The 14,815-nt window shown below is 42.8% G+C and overlaps 1 protein-coding gene across 1 annotated transcript in view; it reads right to left on the reverse strand.

Moving 5' to 3' along the window:
* Nucleotides 1-5,733: 5,733 nt before the first annotated feature.
* LOC118389705 (fibroblast growth factor 11-like) overlaps nt 5,734-14,815 on the reverse strand; it is a 52,437-nt gene continuing 43,355 nt past the window's right edge. The window contains exons 4-5 of the mRNA XM_035779541.2: nt 6,059-6,257; nt 5,734-5,918 (exon numbers count right to left, since the gene is read on the reverse strand). Coding sequence (XP_035635434.1) covers nt 5,734-5,918; nt 6,059-6,257 — 384 coding nt within the window. The remainder of the gene's footprint in view (nt 5,919-6,058; nt 6,258-14,815) is intronic.

The following is a 14,815-nucleotide window of genomic DNA, read 5'->3' on the forward strand; positions in this document are numbered from 1 at the left end:
CTATCTCAGAACTATTGAACTTTATTTGACTCTCATTGACTTCCTCTTTCTCATAGTAAACTTTCTCTGCCTCACATTCTATCTCAGAACTATTGAACTTTATTTGACTCTCATTGACTTCCTCTTTCTCATAGTAAACTTTCTCTGCCTCACATTCTTTCTCAGAACATGCTGACTTTCTCTGCCTCACATTCTATCTCAGAACTATTGAACTTTATTTGACTCTCATTGACTTCCTCTTTCTCATAGTAAACTTTCTCTGCCTCACATTCTTTCTCAGAACATGCTGACTTTCTCTGCCTCACATTCTTTCTCAGAACTATTGAACTTTATTTGACTCTCATTGACTTCCTCTTTCTCATAGTAAACTTTCTCTGCCTCACATTATATCTCAGAACTATTGAACTTTATTTGACTCTCATTGACTTCCTCTTTCTCATAGTAAACTTTCTCTGCCTCACATTCTATCTCAGAACTATTGAACTTTATTTGACTCTCATTGACTTCCTCTTTCTCATAGTAAACTTTCTCTGCCTCACATTCTTTCTCAGAACATGCTGACTTTCTCTGCCTCACATTCTATCTCAGAACTATTGAACTTTATTTGACTCTCATTGACTTCCTCTTTCTCATAGTAAACTTTCTCTGCCTCACATTCTATCTCAGAACTATTGAACTTTATTTGACTCTCATTGACTTCCTCTTTCTCATAGTAAACTTTCTCTGCCTCACATTCTATCTCAGAACTATTGAACTTTATTTGACTCTCATTGACTTCCTCTTTCTCATAGTAAACTTTCTCTGCCTCACATTCTATCTCAGAACTATTGAACTTTATTTGACTCTCATTGACTTCCTCTTTCTCATAGTAAACTTTCTCTGCCTCACATTCTATCTCAGAACTATTGAACTTTATTTGACTCTCATTGACTTCCTCTTTCTCATAGTAAACTTTCTCTGCCTCACATTCTTTCGCAGAACTTGCTGACTTTCTCTGCCTCACATTCTTTCTCAGAACTTGCTGACTTTCTCTGCCTCACATTTTTTCTCAGAACTAGTGAAACATCCTCCTCATACGTTAGAACTCAGCAAGGAACCCTCATTCCCTAATATTACGTCTAACCCAAAAACGGTCTCAGATAGTCTACATCACCAAAAAGCAGGCTTGATATTTCAGAACATGACTATATCTCAACGACTGCCTACACACTCTGACCCTCTTAGAACATTCTAGACCATCTCAGACATACTCGTATCCTCAATAACATGTCAACATCACATTCTATCTCAGAACTATTGAACTTTATTTGACTCTCATTGACTTCCTCTTTCTCATAGTAAACTTTCTCTGCCTCACATTCTATCTCAGAACTATTGAACTTTATTTGACTCTCATTGACTTCCTCTTTCTCATAGTAAACTTTCTCTGCCTCACATTCTATCTCAGAACTATTGAACTTTATTTGACTCTCATTGACTTCCTCTTTCTCATAGTAAACTTTCTCTGCCTCACATTATATCTCAGAACTATTGAACTTTATTTGACTCTCATTGACTTCCTCTTTCTCATAGTAAACTTTCTCTGCCTCACATTCTATCTCAGAACTATTGAACTTTATTTGACTCTCATTGACTTCCTCTTTCTCATAGTAAACTTTCTCTGCCTCACATTCTATCTCAGAACTATTGAACTTTATTTGACTCTCATTGACTTCCTCTTTCTCATAGTAAACTTTCTCTGCCTCACATTCTTTCTCAGAACTATTGAACTTTATTTGACTCTCATTGACTTCCTCTTTCTCATAGTAAACTTTCTCTGCCTCACATTTTTTCTCAGAACTTGCTGACTTTCTCTGCCTCACATTTTTTCTCAGAACTAGTGAAACATCCTCCTCATACGTTAGAACTCAGCAAGGAACCCTCATTCCCTAATATTACGTCTAACCCAAAAACGGTCTCAGATAGTCTACATCACCAAAAAGCAGGCTTGATATTTCAGAACATGACTATATCTGAACGACTGCCTACACACTCTGACCCTCTTAGAACATTCTAGACCATCTCAGACATACTCGTATCCTCAATAACATGTCAACATCACATTCTATCTCAGAACTATTGAACTTTATTTGACTCTCATTGACTTCCTCTTTCTCATAGTAAACTTTCTCTGCCTCACATTCTATCTCAGAACTATTGAACTTTATTTGACTCTCATTGACTTCCTCTTTCTCATAGTAAACTTTCTCTGCCTCACATTCTATCTCAGAACTATTGAACTTTATTTGACTCTCATTGACTTCCTCTTTCTCATAGTAAACTTTCTCTGCCTCACATTCTATCTCAGAACTATTGAACTTTATTTGACTCTCATTGACTTCCTCTTTCTCATAGTAAACTTTCTCTGCCTCACATTCTTTCTCAGAACATGCTGACTTTCTCTGCCTCACATTCTTTCTCAGAACATGCTGACTTTCTCTGCCTCACATTCTTTCTCAGAACTTGCTGACTTTCTCTGCCTCACATTTTTTCTCAGAACTAGTGAAACATCCTCCTCATACGTTAGAACTCAGCAAGGAACCCTCATTCCCTAATATTACGTCTAACCCAAAAACGGTCTCAGATAGTCTACATCACCAAAAAGCAGGCTTGATATTTCAGAACATGACTATATCTCAACGACTGCCTACACACTCTGACCCTCTTAGAACATTCTAAACCATCTCAGACATACTCGTATCCTCAATAACATGCCAAAAACATCCTTCTCACATTCTGTAGATTTTGGGAACATGTAACATTCTTAGAATGTCACTTTAATAATGTTTACATATCTTGCGTTACTCATCTCATATGTATATACTGCATTCCATACTATTTTACTATATCTTAGTCTATGCCGCTCTGACATTGCTCATCCATATATTTATATATTCTTAATTCCATTCCTTGACATTAGATCTGTGTGTATTGGATATATGTTGTTAAATTGTTAGATATTAATTGTTAGATATTGCTGCACTGAACTAGAAGCACAAGCATTTCGCTACACCCGCAATAACATCTGCTAAACACGTGTAGTGTATGTGACCAACAAAATTTGATTCGATTTTCATTTGTTATGTATTTTCCCTCTCTGGGTTTTCCCTCGTCTTCTGTAATGTTGTGTAACATATTTACAGGCAGTCCACTGCTATTGCCTGTTTCTTATAGACGGGCTCTGTAAGGGACGGAAATAATAAGCTCACTTGTGTTGCCATCCCTTCTCAGTGACCCACTAGACAGGACAGGAGCTGGTCACACAGAACACCCCTGCCATCTCACTCTGACAGCACAGCCGCCATCAGGAACAAGCTACGCAGCAATGCCTTTGGGCATTTTACTTCATATATCCCCATGCTTAGAAAATCAGCCTTCTGTCCACCAGGATGTCCCTGTGTATGTTGTACTTTAATGTCCATGATTTGTTTCAGATGCTATTGCCCATTGCTTCCTTCAGCACTCTCAGGCCAATAACGATGCGGTGGCAGTGCTGGGTTTGAAAGGTGGCCATTTGTCACCCAAACATCATCTCCACAGAGAAGGACATCACTAAGACACCCCTCACCAGTGCCCCATGTTCAGTATGAAGGACATTGTAGAAGTCCCCTCCCACTCAACACACAGATACACACACACACACAGAAACAGACACTTGCACAAACATGGATATGCGCACTATGCACTCCCAAAATAAACTCACATATTCCCACAAACATCCATACACTGGGAGAAGAACACAATCACAAACAGCCACACACACAAAGAAATCCATATTTGCGAGTGGATTCCTCTGTGGTGATTTGATAACTCTGGTGAGGGGATAAGCAGTGAGATGTCTTTAGAATAGCAAGTAGGTGCTCCAGCTGTGTCTTATAAAAACTCATCCAGAAAGCCCCATATATCTATTGTGCTCCCAGCTAAGAGCCTCCTCAGACTTTGATGTCAGCTTTAAACTCTGCTTCCTGTCGACAACAGTTGCCAAGCAAAGGATACACTCAGCGGTCACTGGCACTACCTTTCAGGTGACAGAGAATTTAATCAGATTCAACAGGTCCAATCCTTACCATTTATCTGAAATAGTTTAGTGAATTATGAGCACCACAAGGTGAGTTTTGGAGGCTAGCAATTGGGAATATTTTAAGCATGCACATTCATAACCACTGTCACTATCTCCCTCACTCCCTCAATGACATACTTTCCTTTTTAACACAGCCCAGCTCTGACAGAGACTCAAACCTGTACAAATATTGCAGAGACATGTTAATTTTTTTTTTACATACATTTAAGCGAATAACTTAAGCAATTATGTCTGTATTCCATAAAATCCCCAGGAAATAACCTTCAAAGAGTTGCATCATAATAACATTGGGCCCAGAGGGCATTTAGCTCCATCACTCTCTCACATGCTCAGAATCAGCCTGCTGAGCCCAATCTGAAATCATCTCTGTCAGGCTACTGTTATGTGGGCCAGACATGGCAGTCATGTCCCAGTCAGGGTTCTAATAGTAATTTGGACATGGTGCTTTCATGGCTCCAGAAGGGCAAATGGCTATCAACTTCAGATAATGGGATACCCTGACATTTCTCTCTCGTTATTTTGCATGTGAGATTATTGCAAGGTTACGCGGCAGTTGAATCATCAATATCACCATAATCACTGTAACCATTGTAATTATCCTTATCCTCATCCTCATCATCCTCGTTATCATCCTTTACATCATCCTCATGATTTAATATGATAAACTTCTTCAGTTCCCTCCATTTATTTCCTCATTGTGATTGATCAGAGGAGAAATGGACTTTGAAAGAGTGAGCTAGAAAAGGCTGGTCAATGAAAAAGGTTATCCTGTAGCCTGTAGATATCTCTGATCTCAAAAAAGAGCTGGCTTGACTTTTCTCTTTCAGCAGAATATTTGGCATTTTTGAAAGTGATTGGCAGACTGCGGTTCAACAGACAGGCCTACTATCAAATATAAATAGATCCCCCTGATGCTGTCCAATAAAGCATCATTTTGATGGCCCACGTCCAGCTGCGGGGTGTGTGATTTGCAGGTGGGCAGATGGTGGAGGCCAGGCATAGCGACACTTTCACAATGGTGATTTCCATTACTTAGAAGAGTGGACCCACGCATGGCGGTTATGGTGACATAAAGTGATTAGTGTTACAAACTTTTTCTCCAACACACACACACACAGACACACACACACACAGACACACACACACACAGACACACACACACACAATCGCACGCACATACATCAAAATACACGGATTAGAAATGACTGTGTGTGCGCGAGGGTAGGTGATTTCTGAAAATTGAGACAGGTGATGGAGGGCAGTAGATCAATTAAAGAGGTATGACACAGGCTGTGCTTTTGGTAGTGAGTGTACCAGAGGAGGGGGAGAGGTGATTGACAGGGTGGAAGGGTGGTGATGCTGACTCGGTCCCTGGTCCATCTCTCTCTCTCTCTGGTGACAGGTGAGAGGAAACCCTCCCAGAACCAGACCTGGTGAGCTGCTGATGAGCTGTTGACCCCTGACCCGTCAGCATGGTGCAGCCCAGTGCACTTCTGGTAAAGGGAGCCCATGAGGTTCATTCCTCCAGCCAGCCCAACGCATGATGGGTGATTGAGTCCCCATTGAGTTCTCAGTGTCACTGCTCCCCCTCCCCCTCCCCTAGGTCCCCTGTGCTACGAGGCGTCAGCCTTGGGAGCTTTTTTCTCTTTCCTGCAGTTCTTGATGGAGAATGTTATTTCGTGACGTTCTTCTGACGCCTTCACTGTCTTCCGAGCAGGGCTGTCTTTATCTCTTTCCTTCTCTTTTTCCTTCTGTTCATTGACTAGTTCGTGTAGCGATGGCTCCTTGTACATGGCAACTGTGGAGCAGAAGAGAGAAACGGTTGAGTGTCCAGTGCACATCTATGGCATCTATGATAAGTTCATACGTTTCTGATATATCCGTGTCTTATTTGTTCTTCTCAAACATTCGTCGTAGCTTGGAGGGCATGTGACCAACCTTCTATAACTTTAGGCAGGAAGTGTGCGGCTCCCTTGGTCTTCTTCACCCGGTTGCCCTTCATAACCTGTCCGTCGCGGTTGATACCGATATACCAGGAGCGGCCCGACTGGTTCTGGCGGTAGAGCATGGAGGAGTACGTCACGTAGTAGTTCTCAAACACACTCTCCTTGAACTTGCACTCTGGAGTGAAGTGTTCCTGAAGGAGAACAAACACAACAAACATCATGAGAGGATCGACTGTACCCATTAAGCCAACCCAGAAACACAAACAGACATTCCAATGCATGCATAGTATGTGCTCACGAATACCGTAGGCGCACACGCACCCTCAGTGAAAAACGTATTCATTAAGAGAGATGTGTCTACGGGGAATGGAAGGGAATGCTAGGATTCTGTGTGTACTCATGTTCCTTTGAAAAAGCGAGAACATCCTGGTCTTTGGGGAGAAGAGTGTGGAATTATTACACTCATAGAGAGGGATTACGTTACAGCATCAGTGGTATGAACTTAACGAAGCCCTCTCAAGGTACAGTGGAAGGGAGAAACCACTGGGAAACTCTCCCATAAACAAAAGATTGACACATACCTACAAATACGCGCACATAGTATGCAAATGAATAAATACACAACACAACAATACATTCACAGTTGTTTTGGAAACACATGAAAGTATGGAGGCAGAACAAATGGTTCAGATGGAAGTCCCCTTTCAACCTTCAAATTCAACATTCAACACACTCTGTAATACTGGCTGAAAGTGAACACACATAGCAGAACCCCTTCAAAGTTAAAGCGTATCCAACATTTATGGTGCACCTCCACCTAAGACTTACCCCAGACCTGTGTGTCACCGGTGTCTTGTGTTAATATGGACTCTAGTGTTATTGTGTTTCCTTGGGGCGACCAGAAATGTTGGGGCGAGCAGAATCAACAACCTCTACGTCATTCAAGACTGTTGCTTTGTGAGAAGGTGTCCCCAAAGTTAGAGCAGTTCCACCAAGGCCATGGCCCAGTAAAAACATGGCTGCCGGCCCGCGTAGATGGAAACAGAAAAGTCTGAGCCTTTTGGGTAAAACACTGGGGTAAATCTCAGATGGAAACTTGACAGTTATTGGCTGCTAGAACACCTCCCCAGTCCCTACACCAGTGTTTAACCCGGCTATGTCCAGCACTCACATAAGGACCACTAAACCCTGCAGAATGTTGCCTGGTGATTGTAACCACTAGCGACAGGTATACATCTCTCTTAGTCACCGTCAGCCTCCTTCCCTTGTCAGAGAGCAAACCCAATCTGCACGATTTATATAGTGCGAGCAGAAGGGCAGAAACAGCTGACTGGAGACTTTCTCTGGGGCTCAGGGAGACTGGGGGAGATGGTGGAGGACTGGGGGAGGACGAGTCGGCAATAAGAAGGGGCATTAAGGAGTCAGTAGTGGACTCGTCAGCATTAAGGAGCTCCATGGTCACACACTCCCAGATCATCACCTCTCACCTTCAAGGTGCTGTGCGTGTCTGGGAAAGTCAACCACTCCATATCTCCACTTCGCTCCGCCACGCCCTCATATCCTTCCTCAGTTCCCCTCGACCCCATTTTCTCTATCGTACCTCCGGACCACCTGAGCCACCCTCATCTGTAGGTACTTTCCACCCCCCCCCCCTAGATCACAAAGTTATTTATACGTCTTCTGTCAGGTTTGGTATCTTAAGGAGCTTGATAAATGATCTGCTTCATTCATTATTAATCAGGGTGGAGAGGGAGAGAGAGAAAGGGTATTTGGTATTTTATTAGGATCCCCATTAGCTGTTGCGAAAGCCACAAGCTACTCTTCCTGGGGTCCAAACAAAACATGAAACATGACATAATACAGAACATTAATAGACAAGAACAGCTCAAGGACAGAACTACGTACATTTAAAAACGGCACACGTAGCCTACATGTCAGTACATACACACAAAATATCTAGGTCAAATATGGGAGAGGCGTTGTGCTGTGAGGTGTTGCTTTATCTGTTTTTTGAAACCAGGTCTGCTGTTCATTTCAGCAATATGAGATGGAAGGGGAGTTCCATGCAATGATGGCTTTCTATAATACTGTACGCTTTCTTCCATTTGTTCTAGATTTGGGGGACTACGAAAAGACCTCTGGTGGCATGTCTGGTGGGGCAAGTGTGTGTGTCAGAGCTGTGCGTAAGTTGACTATGCAAACAATTTGGGATTTTCAAGATAAGACAAAACTAGAGCCTGCAAGACTTTACGGAGTGTGGTGTCAAAAAAGCAGAGCATCTCTTTATTACGGACAAACCTCTCCCCATCTTCACAACCATTTAATCTATTATGTTTTCACCATGACAGTTTACAATCTAAAGTAACACCAAGCAATTTAGTCTCCTCAACTTGTTCGACAGCCACACCATTCATGACCAGATTCAGCTGAGGTCTAGAGCTTCGTTTGAGTTTTTAGAGATGTTTAGGTCCAATTTACTGGCCACCCATTCCAAAACTGACTGCAACTCTTTGTTAACAGTTTCAGTGACTTCATTAGCTGTGGTTGCTGACAAGTATATCGTTGAATCATCAGCATACATGGACACACAGGCTTTGTTTAATGCCAGTGGCGGGTCATTGGGAGAAAGAGGGTCTGAGTCTGAGGCCTGCTCCCCTGGTTCTCCCCTGGTTCTCCCCTGGTGCTCCCCTGGTTCTCCCCTGGTTCTCCCCCAGGACCTGCAGTTGGAAGCAGGGCACCAAGGACAATTGGTCTCCAATCACCATAACCTAGGACCCTACCACTGACCTCTGTGTCACCATAACCCACAATCAACCTCTGAATCATCACCAGGCAGGATAACCCGTTACTAAGACCTAGATAACCTTCAATTCTGAAATGACCCTCATGATAACACAATTTCCTCTCTGAAATTATACCCTCACGAAAACCCACCAGTCGACTTCTGAAATGACCCTGACGATAATCCACGTGTTGTACTTGTAAACACTACCATGACGACAATCTTTGATAAATCCTGTGGAATGAGCCTAATTATAAACCACGTCTTCATTTTGAGGTCTATCTAACAGCAGGACGTCTCCTGAGCTTTCCTGGAAAGACGTCAGCACAGACTAAGGACCCTCTTCATAAACCGACCGCTAAACCCCTGGACTAACCATCCTCATAATCTCCAACTCCGCTACCATGGCTGCTATGACTAATCTCATACAACCTAGTTTGTGTAATTACCATACCTTTAATCCACGAGTCAGCCTCAAGGACCCAGGTAATCTGCTATCTATCTCTTTAGAATGGAAGACACCTCCCCCACAATGTGACCTTTGAACTTCCACTTAGTACCTATAGAACCACCAGTGGAGTAAATAATTGCTGAGCGTGTGTTGAACGTGACAGGGAGGGTCACCATTTTTATGTGTGGAAAGGGGGGAAGACAAAATATTAAATTAAATAAAAATCTCACCCTTCACTTGTGACTTACTGACTGACTCGGGCAGCCTCCTTTGCCTGCATCTCCAGCCAGAATGAATTCTAATGAAAGCTGGCGAAATAGGTAATATCCAGCGTCCGTGGAGAGAATCCTGAGGATGGGAAGAACCTCTTTATCATGCAGAGCAGTGTCCCGACCTTCTCCTCAACCCTCTCCTTTCTTTTCTCCTCCTCCTCTTCCTCCTCCTCCTCCCTCAGTGCCTGATCACACCTATTCTACCTGCTCCAAGAAGCTGAACTCCTAACGCCACCATACGTTACGCTACGTTGCTCTCCTGAAACACTAGTTAGGCCAAGGACTCAGGCCAGGGGCTAGCACACAAGGTGTTTACATTGTAACTGGTACCTCTTCCTCACCCATCAGTCATTCATACATTTAGGGCTACTCATGCAGATTCATAGGGAGAATCTCAATGGCAAACTACTCTCCTAGCCTCCTTCTCAAAACCATTGGTTGAGAAGGCCAGAGGTCCCACCTCTCACCTTGCGGGGGAGTTCTATGCCACTTTCTCCCTTTCAAACAACCTCCTTTCGCATAACAAAATGTCATCTGTAGCACTTCCTGCCACCTCTACTTTGTCTGTTCTTCTCTGATAAGTAAATCACCTCTTGCACCAGTGCAAATGCTTAGTAAATATGACGGGGGAGTAAAATACAATATGTGTTGTGCTCATAGTAAGACTGAGGTCCTGTTTCCTTGGTGTACTGCTCTGTATTGCCAGCAGGGGTGGTAGTGACACATTAGGCAGCCCTGCCTGGGTCTGTTGACCATCCCCAGCAGTCCCGGGTATTCTGGGAGATGCTGTGGAATCTGCCTAGCTACAGTAATCCCGCCATATTCCATGATGCTGTATTAACGCTGTAGCAACAACCCCCCCCTCAAAACTTCCACTGAATCACCTATTGGGTCTTTCCTCTGTGTGTGTGTGTCGGAGTGTGTGTGTGTTTTGGAGTGTGCAGAGTTGGGGGACACTAGCACATGTTGTTGATGTTTTTAGAACCAGGTGCAGATGTTCTGTGACATCTGTGACATGGCCTATTACCTAAGTTAACCCTTGTCTCGTCTTAACATTCTGTATACTCCCCTTGTCCTAAGGGTCAAAAATGACCCGCCTTCACTAAACCCTTCAAATAAAGCAGCTTAATTGGATAATTTTAAACCCCAAATCTATTTTGCATGAAGAAAGAACCTGTCATTCATCACAAACTTTGTGAATATCTGTGTTTTCCCTCTTCAACATGCAGGAAGACTGCATTTAATTAGTGGACGACACTCATTTTTATTACAACACACCTGTCATAATTGTTTTCTATACTAAAGTAGAGGTTTATTATTATTATTATTATTATTATTATTATTATTATTATTGCTGAAGGTATTGCATAAGTGTAAACATTGTTTTTTTAGTAAGAGATATCAGAAAGTAGTTTTGTGCAGAAAGTAGTTTTGAATGCATTTTATTGAACAATAACAGTCTTGAACTTTTTTGGCAACATAGTGATATATTCTTATACACTGAACAATGAGGAATTAACTACAAAATACTAGCCTTCTCCCATTTTTTTAACCATTGCCCCCACCCACAAGGTGTATAAACAACAACAATAAATATGAATAAAATAAGATAATAGATACAAAACAAAAATGTGAAAAACATAAATCAATCATCTCTAATTAGCACATGTAGGACAGTATGCAAGTGTGTGTGCAAGGACTTTGCAGATGTATTTCTCACATGTGCAGCACATAGTATTTGTTTTACAGTCCTTCTTTGGGGGGCAGAATTGGAATCTCCTCCTCTTGTCTGCCCCAGCTGCAGCCTCAGGTGGATGGTGGATCAGGACAAGATTCAGTCCCCTGAACAGCTTTCACAAGCGCTGCAGAGGCTGCTGTGCCGGGGAGGCACTCCCTTCTTTGAATGCGTGGGGTTACAAGTGCCTTTCCCAGCTGCTCCAGGAACACCCTCCTCTTGTTTCGTTTATCAGGCATCCAGGTAGGGTTGATCTTGTTCCATATCACAAAGGCATTGTATGAGGACACATCAATGTTATGGAAGATGACCAGGGGCAAGCAGGCAGTCATGATCCTGTAGCTGTAAGTTCCAATCACCTTGCCCAGGTTGTCCACATCTCCTTTGTTGTGGTTGAAGTCCAGGATGATGGCTGGCTTCCTGTCTTCATGATCACTGATCTCAGCCGTTTTGTGCAGTGTGCTCAGGAGGACCACATTCTTGTTCCTCTTTGGGAGGTAAGAAACTTGAGTGGTGGTGGGGTGAAGGCAAACCTTTATGAGAAGGCTTCTCTCCCCCTTGTTTCCGAAGAGTGCAGGTGGGAGCTCAGGCTTGTTCTTTCTAACTGTGCCAACCATGGTGATCTTCCTCTTCAGGAGCTGCTGGCTGAGTTCAATCAGTACCACACATAATCTCAATATCTCATTGTGTGTGTGTCTTTGTGTTTTTTTTTTATAGGTGTGTAAATGATTTTATAACTGCCGGGTCAAAAATGACCCGAAGACAATCTTTGCACCCTGGTGCTGTACAGCTTTCATGGAAATATGAACAAAGGCGACGTTTCACTTTTTCTAACGTTGGGGTCACTCTAGGAAAAGTCATCAAATTTCAAGTTGAAGAAATATCATTTAGGGCTTTTTCTCTGCTGCTATACATAGTGGTGGGTCATTGTTTGACCCTTAAGGACAACACAAGGGTTAAGAAGGCGTACAGGGCTGTGAAAAGGTATTGGTCACCTTTCTAATTTTCTCTACTTTTGCATATTTTTGAAACTGAATGTTATCAGATCTTCAACCAAAGTGAACAAATAACACAACAATTACATACTTATATCATTTATTCAATTTTTTAAAAAGTTATGCAATACCTAATGTCATGGACCCATCTGTCCATAGAACATTCTTCCAAGAGTCTTGATGATCATCCAGGTGCTTTCAGTTGCCTTTTGGTAAACTTGCGTCAACTTTTTGGACAAGATGGGTCTCATTATGTCGGGCAAAAACCAAACTCTGCATTCCACATTAGGAACCTCATACCAACGGTCAAACACGGTGGTGGTAATGTGATGGTCTGGGAATGTTTTGCTGCCTCAGGACCTGGACAACTTGCTTTATAGAAGGAACCATGAATTCTGCTCTGCATCAGACAATTCTACAGGAGAATTTCTGGCCATTCATCTGTGAGCTGAAACTGAAGCACAGCTGGGTCGTGCAGCAAGACAACGTTCCAAAACACACAATCAAGTCTACATGAAAATGGATAAAAAGCAACACATTTAAAGTTTTGGAATGGGCTAATCCCAAATTGTCAGGACTTGAAACCAGCAGTTCGTGGTTGAAAACCCACAAATGTTGCTGAGTTACAGAAGTTCTGCATGCAAGAGTTACAGCAGTTCTGCATGCAAGAGTTACAGCAGTTCTGCATGCAAGAGTTACAGCAGTTCTGCATGCAAGAGTTACAGCAGTTCTGCATGCAAGAGTTACAGCAGTTCTGCATGCAAGAGTTACAGCTGTTCTGCATGCAAGAGTTACAACAGTTCTGCATGCAAGAGTTACAGCAGTTCTGCATGCAAGAGTTACAGCAGTTCTGCATGCAAGAGTTACAGCTGTTCTGCATGCAAGAGTTACAACAGTTCTGCATGCAAGAGTTACAGCAGTTCTGCATGCAAGAGTTACAGCAGTTCTGCATGCAAGAGTTACAGCAGTTCTGCATGCAAGAGTTACAACAGTTCTGCATGCAAGAGTTACAGCAGTTCTGCATGCAAGAGTTACAGCAGTTCTGCATGCAAGAGTTACAGCAGTTCTGCATGCAAGAGTTACAACAGTTCTGCATGCAAGAGTTACAGCAGTTCTGCATGCAAGAGTTACAGCAGTTCTGCATGCAAGAGTTACAGCAGTTCTGCATTTGGTTGCAGTCAATTCAGCTAAAAGTGGCACAAGCAGTTATTAGTGTAAGGGGGCAATTACTGTTTCACACAGGGGAATTGGGTGTTGCATAACTTTGTTAATTCAATATTTAAAATTAAGTATCCATTTCTTTTTGTTATTTGTAAACTCAGGTTCTCTTGATCTAATATTAGGTTTTGGTTGAAGATCTGATAACATTCAGTATAAAAAATAGAATAAATCAGAAAGGGGGCAAATACTTCTTCACGGCTCTGTAGATGCACTTAAAGAGAAGGGTTACCAGAGGGCGAGGCTGACCTCACTGGTCCTGTTGTGTGCACGAGCATCGCAATACACAGGTTATTCAATCATTTCACCCACACTGCTCGAGCGCTGGTCTTTGATTGGGCTGGAGGTTGTGAACGAGCGTCTGCGTACCCAATCGCTAAAATAGAGCTTGTTTCTATTGGAGACGCGCCACACGCTGCAAGTCCCCTGGGTATCAGGAAGTTACAGACCTGTGTGGAAGCTTGAAAGACAAAAGAGGAGAGATTCATTGAAGATGAACTAAAAACAAACCCGGCTTCCCTTTTTATCTGTGGATGAATCGTCGGAGTAGAGAAACACACAAAGAACCAGATAAAATAACAACCAAATGTTCATCTCCCAGGACAAGCTAGCTAAATATCCAAGAATGTTTCATGTGTGTTTCGACCTGCCCCGAAATTAATGTAGTTGATTCACAGTTGGTTTTGCTATATTAACCTGCCCAGATTGTGTCTGGTGTGAATGGACAAAATCAAAATGAGCGCCCTCTGTCACCATAACTACATGGCCCTTCTCTAATGGTTTATGATGCCACGGCTTGGTATGATGTTATATTGTGTGAGTGATAGCTAGGAGCAGAGTGAGTTGGGGCTAGGGGATGTGTAAGTGGAGTCTACTGCCTACTCTACACTCATCTCTGGGTTGATTAACAGTCTCTGTTGATGTGATTCACATGCAGGGGAGTGACAGAGGTGACCACGCATCCACCTCACATCCCTTCATACCTCCATTTGTCATCCCCCTTTCAATATCCCCTTCATAGGAGAGAGAGAACGGAGGGAGGTAGTGCACTTGTGATGTCTCTGTGTGTCATTAGATCAGCAGTGGCCTTTGTCATAGGCTCGGGGTAAATTACACAGCAGTGATACATCTGTCAAAACAATGCTCTTTGTTCACAACACACTCACACCCAATACACATACGGATATGTACACGCTATCTGATGCTGTGTGGCTGGAAAGACTACAACAACAGATGCCATTGGCAACCAAGTCTACATCTTACTTATTAGTACCATCTTAGCACAGAACCTTGTTG

The sequence above is a fragment of the Oncorhynchus keta genome, chromosome 11, assembly GCF_023373465.1.
Source record: "Oncorhynchus keta strain PuntledgeMale-10-30-2019 chromosome 11, Oket_V2, whole genome shotgun sequence".
Taxonomy (NCBI): Eukaryota; Metazoa; Chordata; class Actinopteri; order Salmoniformes; family Salmonidae; genus Oncorhynchus; species Oncorhynchus keta.